Genomic DNA, 20,281 nt, shown 5'->3' with positions numbered 1-20,281 from the left:
GCCCACTGTTGGGTAGGGACTGTCTCTATATGTTGCCAACTTGTACTTCCCAAGCGCTTAGTACAGTGCGCTGCACACAGCGCTCATGTTGCCAATTTGTACTTCCCAAGCGCTTAGTACAGTGCTGTGCACATAGTAAGCGCTCAATAAATACGATTGATGATGATGATGATGATGCAACCTCCCTGGAAATGGAGAGAGCAGTGGTCTGAACCACCGTATGCTGAGCTGGGGAAGCTGCACGGACCCCACTGCAGTGCCCAGGAGCTGATGGGAAATGCTGCTTGGAGGAGCAGTGTGGCCTAGTGGATAGCACTGTCCTTGGAGTCAGGACCCGGGTTCTAATCCCAGCTCGGCCACTTTGCTGTGGGACCTTGGGCGAGTCACTCCTCAGTGTCTCAACTCATCTGCAAGATGGGGATTAAGCCTGTGAACCCCATGTTGGGCATGGGTTCTAATCCCGGCTCTGCCAGTTGTCAGCTGTGTGACTTTGGGCAAGTCACTTCACTTCTCTGTGCCTCAGTTACCTCATCTGTAATACTAGTAATGGCATTTATTAAGTGCTTACTATGTGCAAAGCACTGTTCTAAGCGCTGGGGAGGTTACAGGGCGATCAGGTTGTCCAACAGGGGGTTCACAGTCTTAATAGCCATTTCACAGATGAGGTAACTGAGGCACAGAGAAGTTAAAGTCACTGTAAAATGGGGATCAAGACTGAGAGCCCTCCGTGGGACAACCTGATCACCTTGTAACCTCCCCAGCACTTAGAACAGTGCTTTGCACATAGTAAGCACTTAATAAATGCCATTATTATCATGGGCTTTGTCCTATCTGATTGGCTTGTATCTATCCCAGCATTTAGTACAGTGTGTGGCACGTAGTGCTTAACAAAAGACAAGATTGACTAAAGTTGCTCGTCAACCTCTGCTCAGGACTGAGTCATCCCCGGAACTAGGCACCCAAACCAGGAGGCTCCTGGCCACAAGCTAGCCCCATTCAGAGGTGGCCGGGAGCTGGGCCGAACACAGTGTGCCTGGGGTTTCTGATCCATCCTCACTGTTTCTGATCAATAAATCGTATTTCTTGAGCGCTTACTGTGTGCAGAGCACTGTACTAAGCGCTTGATCCATCCACACTCTTTTGCCCTCGCCACCTCTCCCCATTCATTGACCCCTATCGTGTGATAGGTAGGACATGGAGCCAGGTGATCTTCCTTTGGGAGAAAATAAGCCTGGTTAGTGTTCCAGAACCATCCAGAAGTCTACAAGGGACATTCACTTGAAAGCTTGGGACTGAGTTTAACTGGTGAGAGTCAGGTAGGAGTTGAACACTGATGAGTTCACCCCAGTTTTCTATCCTTGTTTGTATGTTTTCCTTCTCCTTGCAGTTAGAGTACTTGGATTTGTCATCTCAAAGCTTCCCTCAGTGAGAGTCAGGTAGGAGTTGAACACTGATGAGTTCACCCCAGTTTTCTATCCTTGTTTGTATGTTTTCCTTCTCCTTGCAGTTAGAGTACTTTGATTTGTCATCTCAAAGCTTACCTCAGTGGGAGAGAGTGTGCAGAGAAACTGAAGAATTCAGCAATGTTCTCAGCAATTGTCCCTCTGGGAGACTGGGTGCAATTTTGCAAATAGCATGATTGACCCTCAAATGGCTAACTTTAGACTGTGAGCCCACTGTTGGGTAGGGACTGTCTCTACATGTTGCCAATTTGTATGTCCCAAGCGCTTAGTACAGTGCTCTGCACACAGTAAGCGCTCAATAAATACGATTGATTGATTTAACAGCCTGAACTGCTCTTTTTTAGACCTCTCCAACCCATCCCACCCACTTTAAGTCCCACCTGGACTTGGTGAACAGCAGAAGACTCCATTTGAAATCATCCTGAAGTAAGGTGGCTTAGTGGAAAGGGCATGGGCTTGCGAGTCAGAGGATGTGTTTTGTTGTCTTTCTCCCCCTTCTAGGCTGTGAACCTGCTGTTGGGTAGGGACTTTCTCTATATGTTGCCAACTTGTACTTCCCAAGCGCTGAGTACAGTGCTCTGTACACAGTAAGCGCTCAATAAATACGATTGAATGAATGAATGGAATGGGGTGAAGAACCCTTGGAAATGCCCGTGATGCTGTGCCCTGGGCCATCACCAGTGAAGCCTCTATCAGCAACTGGCAGTGGTGGTCCTTTGACCAGTCCCTCACTGGGGACCCTGATAGGGGGACTTCGGAAACTGGATGGGGGAGGGAGCATATTTGTGTCTGGAAAGTTGCTACCAACTAAGCGCTTAGTACAGTGCTCTGCACATAGTAAGCGCTCAATAAATACGATTGATGATTCCAGCCTCAGCTTGGGGTTGTGGTCCTTGTTTCTGCCTCAGGTAGTGCTGTCAATGTGTTTTCCGTAGAGCGCTTTCGCCTCAGATTTCACACTATTTTCTCACCACCTCCCTGGGAGGCAGGAAGTCAGGCAGGTTGTTACGCCCCTTTTATTAATGTGAGGTATTTTTTTAATGCTATTTAAGTGCTCCCTGTGTGGCACACACTGCAGTAAGTGCTGGGGTAGACGCCAAGTCAGTTTGGACACTGACTGTCTTTTAGACTGTGAGCCTCTTTTAGACTGTGAGCCCACTGTTGGGTAGGGACTATCTCTATGTTGCCAACTTGTACTTCCCAAGCGCTTAGTACAGTGCTCTGCACACAGTAAGCGCTCAAAAAATATGACATTGATTGACACACCCTGTGCCATAGAGGGCTCACAGTAATAATAATGGCATTTGTTAAGAGCTTTTCTAAGCACTGTTCTAAGCACTGGGGGGGATACAAGGTGATCAGGTTGTCTCGGGTGGGGCTCACAGTCTTAATCCCCATTTTACAGATGAGGTAGCTGAGGCACAGAGAAGTTAAGTGACTTGCTTAAAGTCACGCAGTTGACAAGTGGTGGAGCTGGTATTAGAATCCATAACCTCTGGCTCCCAAGCCCATGCTGTTTCTTTTGGAGGAGCAGCGTGATTCAGTGGAAAGAGCCTGGGCTTTGGAGTCAGGGGTCATGGGTTCAAATCCCGGCTCTGCCGATTGTCAGCTGTGTGACTTTGGGCAAGTCACTTAACTCCTCTGGGCTTCAGTTCCCTCATCTGTAAAATGGGGATTAAGACTGAGCCCCCCGTGGGACAACCTGATCACCTTGTAACCTCCCCAGCGCTTAGAACAGCGCTTTGCACATAGTAAGCGCTTAATAAATGCCATTATTATTATTTCCACTGAGCCACACTGCTTCTCTTGTTCCCCGTTTTACAGATGTGGCACAGGGAAGTGAAGTGATGTGGCTCTGCCACTTGTAAGCTGTGTGACTTTGAGCAAATCACTTAGTTTCTCTGTGCCTGTTACCTCGTCTGTAAAATGGGGATTAAGACTGAGCCCCAAGTGGGACAACATGATTACTTTGTATCTACCCCAGCGCTTAGAACAGTGCATGGCACACAGGAAGCGCTTAACAAATACCATCATTATTGTCCATCACCCTCCCTTATACCTTTATTCATCCCCCTCGTAGCTCCAAACACTAATGTCCATATCTGTCATTTATTTATTAATATCTGTCTCCTCCTCTGGACTGTATGATTGTTGTGGGCAGGGAATGTGTCTGTTTATTGTTCTTCTCTCCCAAGTGTCTAGGATAGTGCTCTGCACACAATAAATGCTCAATAAACATGATTAACTTCTCTGGGCCTCATTTTCCTCATCTGTAAAGTGGTGATTCAATACCTGTTCTCCCTTCTTTTCAGACTGAGCCCTGGGAGAGGTTTGGGGGAAGGGACTGGATCTGACCTGATTATTTTGCATCTACCCCAGCGCTCAGAGAAGCAGCGTGGTTTAGAGGAAAGAGCATGGGCTTGGGAATCGGAGGTCATGGGTTCTAATCCCTGCTCCACCACTCATCAGCTGTGTGACCTTGGGCAAGTCACTTAACTTCTCTGTATCTCAAGTTACCTCACTTGTAAAATGGGGATGAAGACTGTGAACCCCACAGGGAACAACCTGATTACCTTGTATCTACCCCAGTGCTTAGAACAGTGCTTGGCACAAAGTAAGTGCTTAACAAATACCAACATACGATTGAATGAATTATTATAGTACTTGGCACATAATGTTCAGCAAATCCCAGTTATTGTTAGGAGGGGGAAATGGCCCTCAGCCGGGAGCATCCCAGAGTATATAATAATAATGATGGTATTAAGCGCTTACTATGTGCAAAGCACGGTTCTAAGCGCTGGGGAGGTTACAAGGTGATCGGGTTGCCCCCGGGGGTGGGGGGGGGCTCACAGTTTTAATCCCCATTTTACAGATGAGGTAACTGAGGCACAGTGAAGTGACTTGCCCAAAGTCACACAGCTGACAGTTGGCGGAGCTGGGATTTGAACCCATGACCTCTGACTCCAAAGCCTGGGCTCTTTCCACTGGACCATTCCCCAAGGATCAGAGAGGGGGACATCCGCCTTTGGGAGTGGAACTAGAGAAATGGGTTCTCAAAAGGGGTAGAGGGGGTTTAGGGGTGCAGTTGGGCCCCAATCACAGCTCCGTGGGTCTGGAGGGGGCTGCTGCTTTAGACTGAGCTTGTGGGCAGGAAATGTCTGTTTATTGTTATATTGTACTCTCCCAAGTGCTTAGTACAGTGCTTTGCACACAGTAAACACTCAATAAATACAATTTAATGAATAAAGTCAATTTCCAGTCAAAGGCATTGCTTCAGATCACATGATGTTTTGGCTTTTTCTGAGGGTAACTATTTTGGGGGGGGGCCCTCTTCCAAGGGCCTGGGTAATAAAACAGATCACCCAGAGTTTGAGACCCCCTCAGAGGCCATTCATGGCACCTGCTGTGGATTGTGAGGACCGGCGCAAAGCTGACACCATTTGCGTCAGGTCTGGAGGAAGTGGTGTAGCTGCCTGGCCTGCAGGCTGATAAATTTAGGGGCAGTAGCCAGGACGGTAAGCCCACCTGCATGTTGACTCGGCCGGGCACTGAAAGCTGGTTTGTAAACAGAAGGCAGCCTTCAGGCTCCCGCGGGCCAGAAGAGGCACGGCCGCCCCTTCCCTCACTGCTTCAAGCTGCCGGTGATTTTTCTCCTTTGAAAGAACCGGAGGAGCGGAAGCCACCGAAGCCAAAGCCTTTATCCAACTCATGACCAGGGACCGGGGCCTGTCCTCAGGAACCGACTGGATGGAGGGTCTCGGGAGCGTGGGGTCCTGATGAGGATGAACTCGCTGTGAGTCGGGGAGCTCACGGCATCCCCGCACCCCCTTACCCCCTCCCCGGCTGGTGGGAGGCCCCAAGCACCAGCCTGGGGAGTTGGATCCAGAAACACCTGCTGCAGGAGTAGAAAACTATGTGGCAGAAAGAGGGGGGAAGGAGAAGGGGGTGGGCCCTCAGGGCCGGCAGATGTGCTGGGCCAGCTGACCCCTCCCGTGCACTCCAGGGCCAGCAGGTCCAGGGGTGTCAGCAATCCGGGGGAGCCCAGGAGCTCTCATAGCTCTTGTTTTCTGCATTAGCCATAGGGGCCAGATTGTCCAGGGGGAGAGGGGAACATCATTTTCTGGGGCCGGATGGTCTGGGGGGTGGGCCGAGCTTCCTGTCCCCGACTGACCACGTCCACGTCCCTCTTGGGCAGTGACAGTAACACAGCACAGACATGCACACACGGTCCTCGGGGGGAAGGGAGGGAGGCCGACAGCTTGGGCCTCGGTCAACGGCGCGGCCTCAGGCCCTGCAGCAGCCCTGGCCTCGGACTTCTTTCTTCACATACTCGTGCAGCTTGAACTGGGGCTCGTGTGGCAACTGCCCGGACCGGTACCTGAGCTCCCTGCAGGGTGGACAGAGGGACAGACGGGGTGGTGGGGGAGAGACAGCTGTCACTGAGCTGCGAGTGGAGGGTGGATGGGTGGGGAGCCCCCGCTCTCAGGAGGGCCCAGCTGACCCTGCTGCCTGTCTTCAGGGCCTGACTTCTAGTCTTGGCTCCACCCCGGCCTGCTGGGTGACCTTGGGTTCACCTCCCTCAGCCTCTGTTTCCACTTCTGTAAAATGGGAACGATAGGCAGTGTGGCCTGTGGGAAAGAGTAAAGAACTGCGAGGCTGGAGCCCTGGGTTCTAATCTTTTGCTCTGCCCTTGGTCTGCTGGGTCACCTTGGGCAAGACTCAGTCAATCTGTCAATCGTATTTATTGAGTGCTTGCTATGTGCGAAGAACTGTGCTAAGGGCTTGGGAGAGTACAATATAACAGATATATTCCCACCCACGCTTCTCTGTGCCAATGTTCCCATCTGTATAATGAGAAGCAGGGCTCACCCTTCCCTCCCTCTCTCTGACTCTTGGATGCTGTTTAAAACATGAGAGTTGATATGAAAGTGCTCTATTCCGAACTTTCTATTTTCCACACTGGTTCACTGCTTAGCTCTGACCTTTCAAGCCCCTTCCTGGGATCCAAGCGCTTAGTACAGTGCTCTGCACACAGTAAGTGCTCAATAAATATGATTGAATGAATCCTTCCCCTGCCCAGGGGTAGACCGGGAGACGGTGGCGTGGGACCTGGCTAGAATTAGGGTCTTCCGGAGGTCTCTCTGAAGGGGACGGGGAGGGCTGGGGCCTGTCCGTCCCTCAGACCATCTCGAGCCCCTCTCCTGCAGTTAGCATGGCTCAGTGGAAAGAGCACAGGCTTTGGAGTCAGAGGTCATGGGTTCAAATCCTGGCTCCGCCAATTGTCAGCTGTGTGACTTTGGGCAAGTCACATAACTTCTCTGCGCCTCAGTTACCTCAGCTGTAAAATGGGGATTAAGACTGAGCCCCCCGTGGGGCAACCTGATCACCTTGTAACCTCCCCAGCGCTGAGAACAGTGCTTTGCACATAGTAAGCAGCTAATAAATGCCATTATTATTATTATAAACTCACTGTGGGCAGGGAATGTGTCTACTGCCATATTGTACTCTCCCGAGTGCTTAGTCTTCTAGACTGTGAGCCTGCTGTTGGGTAGGGACCGTCTCTATATGTTGCCACCTTGTACTTCCCAAGTGCTTAGTACAGTGCTCTGCACACAGTAAGTGTTCAGTGAACACTACTGAATGAATGAAAGTTAGTCATCTGGACAGTCTATTATTTACTGTCATTCCGCGAACGGTGGATATTTCTGTTGGTCTCCCCTACTGGAGCGGAAGCCCCTTGTGGATAAGGAATGTCTCTCGTGCTTCCGTTGGACTCTCCCAAGGGTTCAGCACAGTGCACTGTAATCAGTGGTGCTCAGTACAGTGCATTGCCCCCAGGGGATGCTCAGTAAATGCCCTCATTATGGCTAATGTCTTCTAGACTGTGAGCCTGCTGTTGGGTAGGGACCATCTCTATATGTTGCCACCTTGTACTTCCCAAGTGCTTAGTACAGTGCTCTGCACACAGTAAGCACTCAATAAATACAATTGAAGGAAGGAATGAATAATGTCAAGGCAGGCCTTCTGAGGGGGCCAGGGATGGTTTGCCTAGGAGCTGTACACGGAACCAGGCCAGCGAAACTCTGCCCTCCCAGCTGAGTGAAAACAGTACGAAGGGACCTAGGGCAAGCTTATAAATGCCCCCTCCAGCCCTCACCAAAGAGGGGGTGAAGGAGGACACATCAGGTGAGGGTGGCACCTCCAGTAGGGTGAGTCAGAAGTCAGGGAGAGGCCCCTGAGGGTTGGGGTTTTCAAGCGGCCCTCACGGGTGCCGGGAAGGACACTCACTTGGCGATGGCCATGAAGGCAAGATCGACGTTCAGTCCAGTCTTGGCGCTGGTTTCCATGAATGGTACCTCGTACCCCTGCAAGACAGCGTGGGCTGCGTCTCCACAGCTCTCGGGGGTCCTCGGGGCAGGGATGGTGGGGGTAAGGTGAGGAAGCAGCCTGGGGGAGCTGGAGGGCGGGCAGGAGGGGGCCAGGATAGGGCAGGACTGGTAGGCTGGGGCCCTGGGGCAGAGCAGAGCCAGGTGGGTGCGGGGCACAGCAGGACAGGTGATAATTGTGGCATTTATTAAGCGCTTACTATGCACCAGGCAGTATACTAAGTGCTGATGGACCCTGGGGCAGGGCAGAGCAGGGCAGGAGAGGATGGGTCCTGGTGCAGAGCAGAGCTGGGCAGGGGAGGACAGAACCTGGTGTGGGGCAGAGCTGGGCAGGTGAGGACGGGGCCTGGGGGAGGGCAGAGCAGGGCAGGTGAGGACGAGTCCTGGTTCAGAGCAGGGCAGGTGAGGACCGGCCCTGGTGCAGGGCAGATGAGGACATAGCCCAAGCACCCATAGAACTGGCAGTAACTAGCTAGGAAATGGATAAGCAGCGTGGCTCAGTGGAAAGAGCATGGGCTTTGGAGTCAGAGGTCATGGGTTCAAATCCTGCCTCCAATTGTCAGCTGTGTGACTTTGGGCAAGTCAGTTCACTTCTCTGTGCCTCAGTTCCCTCATCTGTAAATGGGAATTAAGACTGTGAGCCCCACGTGGGACCACCTGATCACTTTGTTTCCCCCCCATCGTTTAGAACAGTGCTTTGCACATAGCACTTAACAAATCCCATTATTGAAGCAGCCTGGCTCAGTGGAAAGAGCACGGGCTTTGGACTCAGAGGTCATGGGTTCAAATCCCGGCTCCGCCGACTGTCAGCTGTGGGACTTTGGGCAAGTCACTTAACTTTTCTGTGCCTCAGTTACCCCATTTGTAAAATGGGGATTAAAACTGAGCCCCCCATGGGACAACCTGATCACCTTGTAACCTCCCCAGCGCTTAGAACAGTGCTTTGCACACAGTAAGTGCTTAACAAATACCATTAGTATTACTATTTCTGCTTGCATCTGGGGATTTTTGGGGGGTGGGGAAGGAGGTCAGGGTCCTGCTAAGGCAAAATCACTGGCCCTGCAAAGTGGACAGCTCGCCAGCAGATGGATGGCTAGCCAGATGGTTTTTTGGTCCTCTGTCCAGGCTAGGAGGTTGGGGGGGCGGGGGCGGGATGCAGAGTACAGGGTGGAAGGAGGAGACGCAGGCCTCGGCCCTGGGCTGACTGGACCCCTCCTCACTCCAGGGAGAGGGGGTGGGCATGGGGAAATGCAGGGAGGGGTGGCCAGCGGTCAGAGGGGCCTCCTGGGTCTCCGCCGTGGGCTCCTTGCTGTAGCCCTGCATGTGGGCAGCCGGTGGACTCACCCTGGCCAGCTTCTCCCCGTCCTCTCTCCTGACTGCCCTGTCCTGGGCGGAATCCACCTAGGATCGGACACAGAGAGGAGCAGTGTGAGAAGCAGCATGGTGCAGCGGATAGAGCTCAGGCCTGGGTATCAGAAGGTCATGGGTTCTAATCCCAGTCCCACCACCTGTCTGCTGTGTGACCTTGGGTAAATCACTTCACTTTTCTATGCCTGGCAGCGTGGCTCAGTGGAAAGAGCACGGGCTTTGGAGTCAGAGGTCATGGGTTCAAATCCTGCTCCGCCAATTGTCAGCTGTGTGACTTTGGGGAAGTCACTTCACTTCTCTGGGCCTCAGCTACCTCTCTATAAAGTGGGGTTTAAGACTGTGAGCATCCTGTGGGACAACCTGATCACCTTGTAACCTCCCCAGCGCTTAGAACAGTGCTTTGCACATAGTAAGCGCTTAATAAATGCCATCATTATAATTATTATTACATCGGTAAAATGAGACTGGGAGCCCCTTGTGGGACAGGGACTGTGTCCAACCCGATTTGCTTGTATCCACCCTAGTGCTCAGTCCAGTGCCTGGCACATAGTAAGCGCTTAACAAATTGTGGAGTCAAGTAGCCCGAGGATTAGCTACCAGCGAGACTCCTGTGCCAGCCTCTCATTTCCTCCTCCAGAGCAGCCAGGCAAGCCCCCTCCAGAGTTACCCTGAATTATCTCCTGTGTGAGCCTTATTGAGGACCGTCGAGGGCATGGGTAAGGGTAGCCTGGACCGGGCAAGGCCCCAGACTAATGATGGCATTTGTTAAGTGCTTACTATGTGCAGAGCACTGTTCTAAGTGCTGGGAGGGGATACAAGGTGATCAAGTTGTCCCCCGTGGGGCTCACAATCTTAATCCCCATTTTACAGATGCGGGAACTGAGGCTCAGAGAAGTTAAGTGACTTGCCCAAGGTCACACAGCAGATGTGGCAGAGCCGGGATTCGAACCCATGACCTCTGACTCCAAAGCCCGGGCTCTTTCCACAGCCACGCTGCTTCTAGACGAGACAATGGGGAGACAGCTGGGGCTCTGAGGGGGGAAGGCTCCATCCCAGCCCTACCCTCGCATCACCCTGGGGGGTCTGCTGGTCAGTGCCCGGGGCTGCTGCCCCTGGAGGGTGTCAGCTCAGGCTTGGGAGCCAGAGGTCATGGGTTCTAATCCTGCCTCCACCACTTGTCAGCTGTGTGACTTTGGACAAGTCACTTAACTTCTCTGGGCCTCAGTTACCTCATCTGTCAAATGGGGATTAAGACTGTGAGCCCCACGTGGGACAACCTGATCACCTTGTATTCACCCCGGGGCTTAGAACAGTGCTTGGCACATAGGAAGCGCTTAACAAATGCCAACATTATTATCCAACTCACCTTGTTCCCCAGGAGCATGAGCACTGCTCCCTGCTGGGCATATTCCTGGATTTCCGCCAGCCAGGCCTATGGGAGAATCAATCATCATCATCATCATCATCATCATCAATCGTATTTATTGAGCGCTTACTGTGTGCAGAGCACTGTACTAAGCGCTTGGGAAGTACAAGTTGGCAACAAGTTGGAGAAAAGCCAGAGGGCTCAGTCCCCACCCTCCCCAGTGTTCCCACTTGGGATGGCAGTGTCCCCTTACCAGGAAAGCAGCATCCCTGCCCATGACTACAGTGTCCCCTCCCGGGACTGCAGAGTTCTCACCAAGGACTACAGTGTCCCCACCCAAGACAGTGCAGTTGCCTCGGAGGCCAAACCAAGCCCCTTCCCTGAACCACGGAAATCCAGGGAAAAGTAGTTCGTGGAGGACAACTCGGAGGCGAATGGACATTTCCCAGTGACCCCCTCCACCCCCTTCCCAGTCCACGGGGTCTGTCTGAGCTCAGCCCCTTCCTGCTCTGAGTTGCTGACCCTCTGGACTGGATACGGTGAGGCTCAGGTTCCCTCCCACCCTCCACCCCGCTCTCCTCTGCCCACTGGGGCCCGGCAGAAGGCTGTGGTGTCATCACCCACCTGAATGTTGTCAAAGGATGCTTTGTTGGTGACATCATAGAGCAGCAACAGAGCTGGTTAGAGGCAGAGTTCGAGAGAGATGAACAGAATCCGAGAAAGTGAGAGAGAACCAGAAACAGAGAGACAGAGAGAGGGGGGCATAACAAGGGCATCAGCTGGAGAGGTGATTGAGCTGCCCCATCCCGCCCCTGGAGACCAGCTCACTCCCCACCCCAACCCCCAGGGACCAGAAGAGGTCATGTATTCCATCCTCCTGCCTCTGGGCAGGCTGTATTCCACCTCTGCCAGGCAGCTGGTTGGCTTCTCCGTCTCCCCAAGACCTGGACATTTGGAGCAGTTGTGATCCTGAGGGGCTCTGGGTCCCCCCGTGACAGCTGCAGGGCTGGGGGCAGAGTCACGGGTGAGGTCCCTAGGCAGGGAGGACCACCTTCGCGGTGGTCCTCGTTGGGCAGGGTACTCACCGTGGGCGTCGCGGTAGTAGGCGTGCGTGACGCTGCGGAAACGCTCCTGCCCAGCTGTGTCCCAGATCTGAAAGGAAAAGTGAAGTGGCTTGCCCAAGGCCACACGGCAGGCAAGTGGCGGAGCTGGGGTTAGAACCTGTGACCTTCTAACTCCCAGGCCTGTGCCATGCTGCTCCTCCAATCTCCCAGTAGCCTCCGGCTCCTGTCCCTCTTTGTCCCCTGCTGGGTGGGCAATGGGAGGGAGAAGGGGGACAACCAGTCCAATTTAGTTCAGACCAAACTCAAACGAGCCACTCCCAGCCCAGAACTGCCCAACCCAACCCGACACAGCCCAAAAGCCACACTCTGCCCTGTCTCACCCAGCCCAGTTGACCCCAACCCAACCCAGGGCAGCCCAGCCCAGCCCCGCCCTGCTCTGCTCCAACCACTCCAACCTCTGCCACCAAGGTCTCACCTGCAGTTTAACTTTCACCCCGTCCACGTTCAGGACTTTATTCTGAAACAGGCAGGAGAAAAAGGATTAAGAGCAGCAGCAGAAGGATCAATAATATAATAATAATTGCGGTATTTGTTAAGCACTTACTACGTGCCACGCACTGTACTAAGCATGGGGATGGATACAAGCAAATTGGGTTGGACACAGTCCCTGTCCCACATGGGACTCACAGTTTCAATCCCCATTTTATAGATGAGGTCACTGAGGCACAGAGAAGTGAAGTGACTTGTCCAAGGTCACACAGCAGACGAGTGGCGGAGTCAGGATTAGACCCATGACCTTCTGACTTTCAGGCCTGTACTCTATCCATTACACCATGCTGTTTGCCTCAAGTTCAGGAGGGCCAGGATTTGGGCAGGGGTTGGGTCAGGAGTTGAGCAGGGGTTGAGACAGGGGCTCCAGGTGACAGAGGTTAGGACACTGACCCTGAAAATGAGCTCAAGGGACTTAGTTCAGAGCCCTACCGATCCCAGACACACCCCCACTCTCAAACACAGGGACTCAAAATCCTCTCAAAATCCTCCCCTCCACCTGCACCACTGACCCCATCCCTTCTCACCTTATCAAAACACCCCCTCCTTTCTTCCCTCCCTGACGGCCATCTTCAACTGTTCATTCTCCAGTGGCTTTTTTCCCACTGCTTTCAAACAAGTTCAGGTCTCCCTATCCTAAAAAAACCCTCACTTGACCCCCAAACCCCCTCTATTTATTGCCCCATCTCCCTCCCATTCCTCTCCAAACTCCTTGAGCGAGTTGTCTACGCCTGCTGCCTCCACTTCCTCTCTTCCAATTCTCTTCTTGACCCCTTCCAATCTGGCTTCCCCTTCCTTCACTTGATGGAAACTGCCTTCTCAAAGGTCACCAAAGATCTTCTTGCCAAATCCAAGGGCCTCTATTCCATCCAATCCTCCACGAACTCTCAATTGCATTTGGCACTGTGGACCTCCCCCTTCTCCTGGAAGCATTATCTAACCTTGGCTTCACTGACATTATCCTCTCCTGGTTCTCCTCCAACCTCTCTCGCTGCTCCTTCTCAGCCTCTTCCTTGGGCACCTCCTCTGTCTCCCACCCCCTAACTGTGGGAGTCCCTTAAGGCTCAGTTCTGGGTCCCCTTCTATTTTCCATCTACACCCTCTCCTTTGGAGAGCTCATTAGCTTTCAAAGCTTCAACTACCACCTCTCTGGATGATTCCCAAATCTGCATCTCCAGCCATGATCTCTCTATCCTGCCGTCTTCCATTTCCTCGAACCTTCAGGACAGCTCTACTTGGATGTCCCACTGACACCTCAAATTTAACATATCCAAAGTAGAATTCCTCATCTTCCCACCCGAACCCTGTTATCCCACCCTGACTTTCCCATCAATGTAGACAGAACCACCATCCTCCAGAACCACCAACCACCATTTATTTAAATAAATAAATATGATTGAATGAATCCTCCTTTTATCATAAGCCGGTAACCTTGGCACTACCCTCGACTCCTCTCTTTCATTCAACCCGCATATTCAATCTGTCACCAGATCTTGTCAGTTCAACCTTCTCAACATTGCTAAAATCCACTCTTTTCTCTCCGTCCAAACTCCTACCATTACACCGACTGAAGCACTTATCCTCTCCCATCTTGATTACTACATCAGCCTCCTTGCTGACCTCCCTACCTCCTGTCTCTCCCCACTTCAGCCTATACCTCATTTCTCTGCCCAGATCATTTTTCTAAAAAAATTGTTCAGCCCATGTTTCCCCATTCCTCAAGAACCTCCAGTGGTTGCTTATCAAACAGAAATCCCTTGCCATTGGCTTTAAAGCACTCAATCATGTTGCCCCCTTCCTACCTTACCTCGCTGATTTCCAACTATAAATCACTCACTCCTCTAACTCCAACCTACTCATTGTACTTCAATCTCATCTATCTCTCTGCTGACCCCTCACCTGAGTCCTGCCTCTGGCCTGAAACTTCATCCCCCTACCTATCAAAACCTTCTTAAAGGTCCTCCAAGAGGACTTCCCTGACGAAGCCATCATTTCCCCCACTCCTTCTCTCTTGTGCATCACCTATGCACTCGGATCTATACCCTTTAAACATTTGATATTCACCCTACTCTCAGTCTCACAGCACTGATGTAATTAATTTTAATATCCGTGTCCCCGTCTGAACTGTAAGCTTGTTGTGGGCTGGGAACATGTCTACTGACTCTGTCATATTGTCCTCTCCCAGAAGCGCAGTACAGTGCTCTGGATACAGGGATACAATTTTTAACAGACGTTTAAAACCCCTCTGATAACGTACTGACTGCATGTGGACATTTATTGTTGCTTAATTTCCAGGTATTTCACCCTTAATGTCTCAGATTTTCTTTGTTGTTAGTATCCTGGTCATACACATTCTACTACAGCATATCATCTAAATACTCGATTTCATTAGACATTTTTTTTTTTCCTGTTTGGGAACCTAAATCACAACTGGAATGCCTTTTTGTCTTCTGATTTGATTTAAAGCAAATTGCTCTATGTATTACAGTAGTTTAAAATGTATTAAAAGTTTTAAAAATCATGAATTATGTGAAATAGTCTAACAGTTTAAGTTTAAACGATGTTGGTGGGGGTAGGGAACATGCCCATTTCCCTCCTTCCACAGTTAGCAGATCCACCTCAATCAAGTGCATTTAATGAGCGCTTAACTGTTTGCAGAGCACTGTACTGAGCGCTTGGGAGAGTGCAGAGTAGACACGTTCACTGCCCACAAGGAAAGTTGCGGGGGGTGCAGTGGCAGACAGGAGGTGGGGGCTGGGGAGAAGGGGGCAGTTGCAGGGAAACTGAGGACTTGCGCCTCCGCGTTGCGTTTAGCCCCGCATGCCTTCGCCGCGAGCCACGCTCCCCCTCAATCCCTAACAAAGGCGCGCGGCTTCTTCTGCAAAATCTGGCAATTTTCATGTGAGCTAGGATGTTGTTCCGTCTCTATTTATAGCCAAACCTCTTCTCGGCAATTGCTCTCGCTCCTTCCCTCCCTCCCTCCCATCAGGAAGACAGACAGCTGTTCCACAAAACAGGCACTGGAGGGAAAAGCTGGCAGGCAGGAAAGGAAGGAGGGAAGGGGGAAGGAGACAAGGAGGGAAGGAAGGAGGCAGGCAGGGGAAGGAAAGAGGGAGGGAAAGAAGGAAGGAAGGAAGAAGGGAGGGAGGGAAGGAAGGAGGGAGGCAGGGGAAGGAAAGAGGGAAGGACGGAAGGTGTGAGGGAAGGAAGCAGGAGAGGGAGGAGGGCAGCAGGGGGGAAGGCCAGGGGAGGGAAGGAGGCAGGGAGGGAAAGAGGAGGGTAGGGAGGGAGTGAAGGAAGTAGGAGAGAAAGGAGGGCAGCAAGGGAGGAAGACCAGGGATGGAAGGAAGGAGGCAAGCAGGGAGGCAGGGGAGGGATGGAGGGAGGGAAAGAGAGAGGAAAAGAGGGAGGAAGGGGAGAAGGAAGGGAAGAAGTCCCCCCACCTTCTAGACTGTGAGCCCATTGTAGGGTAGGGACCGTCTCTATATGTTGCCGACTTGTACTTCCCAAGCGCTTGGTACAGTGCTCTGCACACAGTAGGTGCTCAATAAATAATAATAATAATAATAATAATGATGACATTTATTAAGCACTTACTATGTGCAAAGCACTGTTCTAAGCACTGGGGAGGTTACAAGGTGATCAGGTTGTCCCGTGTGGTACTCACAGTTTTAATCCCCATTTTACAGATGAGGCAACTGAGGCACAGAGAAGTTAAGTGACTTGCCCAAAGTCACACAGGTGACAAGTGGCAGAGCCGGAATTTGAACCCATGACCTCTGACTCCTAAGCCCGTGCTCTTTCCACTGAGCCATGCTGCTTCTCAGACTGACTGAATGAATGAATGAATGAGCAGGGAGGGAAGGAAGGAAGGAGAGAAGGAGGCAAGGAGAGGGAGGAAGGCGGCAAGGGAGGGAAGCCAGGGCGGGAAGGAGGCAGGGAGGGATGGAGGAAGGTAGGGAGGGAATGAAGAAGGCAGGAGAGGACGGAGGGCAGCAAGGGAGGAAGGCCAGGGAGGGATGGAGGAAAGCAGGAGAGGATGGAGGGCTGCAGGGGAGGAAGGCCAGGGAGGGAAGGAGGCAGGGAGAGAGAAGGAGTGAACGAGGCAGGGAGGGAAGGGAAGGAGTGAAGGAGGCAGGGAGGGAAGGAGTGAAGGAGGCAGGGTGGGAAGGATGGAGATTGTGAGCCCCTTGTGGGACAGGGACCCTGTCCAACCTGATTATCTTTTATCTACCCCAGCACTTTTTTATAGCATTTAATAAGCGCCTACTATGTGCAAAGCACTGTTCTAAGCACTGGGGAGGTTACAAGGTGATCAGGTTGTCCCACGGGGGGCTCACAGTCTTAATCCCCATTTTACAGATGAGGTAACTGAGGCACAGAGAAGTTAAGTGACTTGCCCGAAGTCTCACAGCTGACAATTGGTGGAGCCGGGATTTGAACCCATAACCTCTGACTCCAAAGCCCATGCTCTTTCCACTGAGCCATGCTGCTTCACAGCAGCACTTAGTACAATGCCTGGCACGTAGTAAGTGCTTAACAAATACCACAAAAAATTTTCTTTAAAAAAGGAGGGACGGAAGGAGGAAGGCAAGGAGCAATGGAGGAAAGGAGGCAGGGAGAGAAGGAGGAAGTCAGGGAGGGAAGAAGGCAGGAAGGAAAGGATGGAAGAAGAAAAGGGAAAGGAGAGGGCGGAGGTAGGGAAAGAGAGGGGACCCCTCATGACCTGAGTTTTAATGACCTGGCTTTAAAGAGGCAGCAAAGTGAATAATACGATTAATATTATACAATTAAATAAATATGATTGATTGATTGAATGAGTGAAAAGGGAGCAAGGAAAGCGTCTCCCGACCTGCTTCTCTTGGCCCCTACCTCCAGGCCTCTTCAGCATCCCTGAATCGCTGACTGTAAAGCTGCACAGAGAGAAGCAGCGTGGCTCAGTGGAACGAGCCCGGGCTTGGGAGTCAGAGGTCATGGGTTCAAATCCCGACTCTGCCAATTGTCAGCTGTGTGACTTTGGGCAAGTCACTTAACTTCTCTGGGCCTCAGTTACCTCATCTGGAAAATGGGAATGAAGACTGTGAGCCCCAAGTAGGACAACCTGATCACCTTGTACCCTCCCCAGTGCTTAGAACAGTGCTTTGCACATAGTAAGTGCTTAACAAATGCCATCACATTATTATTATTATTATAGGCAGGGTGCACAGCCAAGTCTGCAGACACGGGCTCTGCCCTCGGGGAGTTCACAGAATTAAACAGAGAGTGCCAGCACCTCCACATGGGCCAACCTGAGGTCTCCAGCCCGACCTCTCCCCACCAGGGTCCAGCTCTCTGGCCCAACCTCCCTCCTCTCCCTCACAAAGGTCCATTTATCCGGCCTTACCTCTCTCCCCGAGGTCCACTTGCCCCAACCCCTCCTCTCCTTGGCAAGCTCTCATTTCTTCCTGCCTTCTCTACCCGCCAATATCTCCATCAATCAATCAATCAATGGCATTTTTGAGCACTTATTACGTGCAGTGCACTGTACTAGAGAAGAAGCGTGGCTCAGTGGCAAGAGCATGGGCTTTGGAGTCAGAGGTCATGGGTTCAAACCCCGGCTCCGCCAACTGTCAGCTGTGTGATTTTGGGCAAGTCACTTCACTTCTCTGTGCCTCAGTTACCTCATCTGTAAAATGGGGATTAAGACTATGAGCCCCCTGTGGGACAACCTGATCACTCAGTAACCTCCCCAGCGCTTACAATAGTGCTTTGCACATAGTAAGCGCTTAATAAATGCCATCATTAGTATTATTATTATAAGTAAGCACATGGGAGAGTACAGTATAACAGAGTTCCCTGCCCACAAGGAGCTTACAGTCCAGAGCAGGAGATAGACATCAATATAAATAAATACATTATGGATATGTATATAAGCATTGTGGGACTACCTTAACATGTCCCTAATTAAGCTCATCTTTCTTCCCAAACTCCCTCCTCCCTCTGACTTTCCCATCCCTGTAATAATAGTAATAATAATAGTGGTATTTGATAAGCACTTACTATGTGCCAGGCACTGTACTAAGCAATGAGGTGGATGCAAGCAAATTGGATTAGAACAGTCCCTGTCCTACATAGGGCTCACAGCCTTAATCCCCATTTTATACATGAGGTAGCTAAGGCACAGAGAAGTGAAGTACTTGCCCAGGGTCTCACAGCAGACAAGTGGCAGAGCTTGGATTAGAATAGTAATAATCTATTATTAGAGCTGGAGAAGCTACGTGGCTCAGTGGAAAGAGCACGGGCTTTGGAGTCAAAGGTCATGGGTTCAAATCCCAGCTCTGCCAACTGTCAATCAATTAATCAATCAATCATATTTATTGAGCGCTTACTGTGTGCAGAGCACTGTACTAAGCGCTTGGGAACTATCAGCTGTGTGACTTTGGGCAAGTCACTTCACTTCTCTGTGCCTCAGTTACCTCATCTGTAAAATGGGGATTAAAACTGTGAGCCCCCTGTGGGACAACCTGATCACCTTGTAACCTCCCCAGCACTTAGAACAGTGCTTTGCACATAGTAAGCGCTTAACAAATACCGTTATTATTATTATTATTTATTATTATTATCATTATTAATGATAGTATTTGTTTAGTCCTTACTATGTGCCAAGCACTGTTCTAAACACTGGGGTAAATACAAGGTAATTAGGTTGTCCCACATGGGGCTCACAGTCTTAATTCCCATTTTACAGATGAGGTAATTGAAGCCCATAATAGTTAAGTGGCTTGCCCAAGGTCACATGACAACAAGTGGCGGAGCCGGAATTAGAATCATGTCCTCTGACTCCTGACCCGTGCTCCACATATTAAGTCAGTCACTAAATCCAGTCGATTCTACCTCATTCATTCATTCATTCAATCGTATTTATTGAGCGCTTACTGTGTGCAGAGCACTTTAAGCCCTCCTTACCATCTCCAGAATTCACTTCTTCCTCTCCATCCGAACTGCTTCCCATGGGTTCATATACCCATTTCTTAAATCCCCTCTCATCAGCGCTTAGAACGGTGCTTTGCACATAGTAAGTGCTTAATAAATGCCATCATCATTATTATTATTATTACTGCATCAGCCTCCTTGTTGGTCTCCCAGCTTCTGGCCTCTCTGCTTTCCAATCTGTAAATCACTCTGCTCCCCAGACCACTTTTTCTAAAAAATGGTTCTGTGCACATCTCCCCATTTCTCAAGAACCTCCAATGGTTTTCCACTTCTCTCTGGATGAAGCTGAAACTCTTCACCATCGGTTTCAAAGCTCTCAATCAGCTCTCCCCCGCCCACTTATCATTGTTCGTCTCCCACTACAACCCAGCCTGCACACTTTGCTCCTCTAATGCCAACCTACTCACAGTGCTTTGTTCTCATCTCTCTTGCTATCGATCCCTTGCTCATGTCTTCCCTCCTACCTCAATAAATACGCTCGATAAATACCACTGATTGACTGGCTGGAACTCCTTCACAATTCACATCCGACAAATTACCACTCTCCCCATCTTCAAAGCCCTGCTAAAATCACACCTCCTCCTCTGGTAAGTCTTTCCTGACAGAACTCTCATCCCCCCTCACCTTATTTTCTATCCATACCGCATCACCTCTGTATGAAATCCCAACCACTAAACACTTACTCCACTCCCATCCTGACAGCATTTTTGTACCTATCCTTTATACCGCATTGCTTCCCTTTCCTAATAATAATAATAATAATTGTGGTATTTATTAATATAGGCTAAGCACTGTACTAAGCTCTGGAGTTCATTCATTGATTCATTCAATCGTATTTATTGTGTGCTTACTGTGTGCAGAGCACTGTACTGAGCGCTTGGGAAGTACAAGTTGGCAACATATAGAGACGGTCCCTACCCAACAGCGGGCTCAGAGTCTAGAAGGGGGAGACAGACAACAAAACAAAACATGTTAACAAAATAAAATAAATAGTACATATGTACAAGTAAAATAGAGCAATAAATATGTACAAACATATATACAGGTGCTGTGGGGAGGGGAAGGAGGTAGGGCGGGGGCGATGGGGGGGAGGAAGGAGGGAGCTCAGTCTGG

The 20,281-nt window shown here is 50.8% G+C and overlaps 1 protein-coding gene across 1 annotated transcript in view; it reads right to left on the bottom strand.

Annotated features, from left to right (window-relative positions):
* Nucleotides 1-4,428: 4,428 nt before the first annotated feature.
* RAB26 (RAB26, member RAS oncogene family) overlaps nt 4,429-20,281 on the bottom strand; it is a 52,129-nt gene continuing 36,276 nt past the window's right edge. The window contains exons 3-9 of the mRNA XM_038763931.1: nt 12,123-12,164; nt 11,669-11,735; nt 11,208-11,260; nt 10,584-10,649; nt 9,194-9,250; nt 7,752-7,828; nt 4,429-5,850 (exon numbers count right to left, since the gene is read on the bottom strand). Of these exons, the coding sequence (XP_038619859.1) occupies nt 5,748-5,850; nt 7,752-7,828; nt 9,194-9,250; nt 10,584-10,649; nt 11,208-11,260; nt 11,669-11,735; nt 12,123-12,164 (465 nt within the window). The 3' untranslated portion in view covers nt 4,429-5,747. The remainder of the gene's footprint in view (nt 5,851-7,751; nt 7,829-9,193; nt 9,251-10,583; nt 10,650-11,207; nt 11,261-11,668; nt 11,736-12,122; nt 12,165-20,281) is intronic.

The sequence above is a fragment of the Tachyglossus aculeatus genome, chromosome 21 (genome assembly GCF_015852505.1).
Source record: "Tachyglossus aculeatus isolate mTacAcu1 chromosome 21, mTacAcu1.pri, whole genome shotgun sequence".
NCBI lineage: Eukaryota > Metazoa > Chordata > Mammalia > Monotremata > Tachyglossidae > Tachyglossus > Tachyglossus aculeatus.
This window is presented reverse-complemented; position numbering and strand designations above follow the sequence as displayed.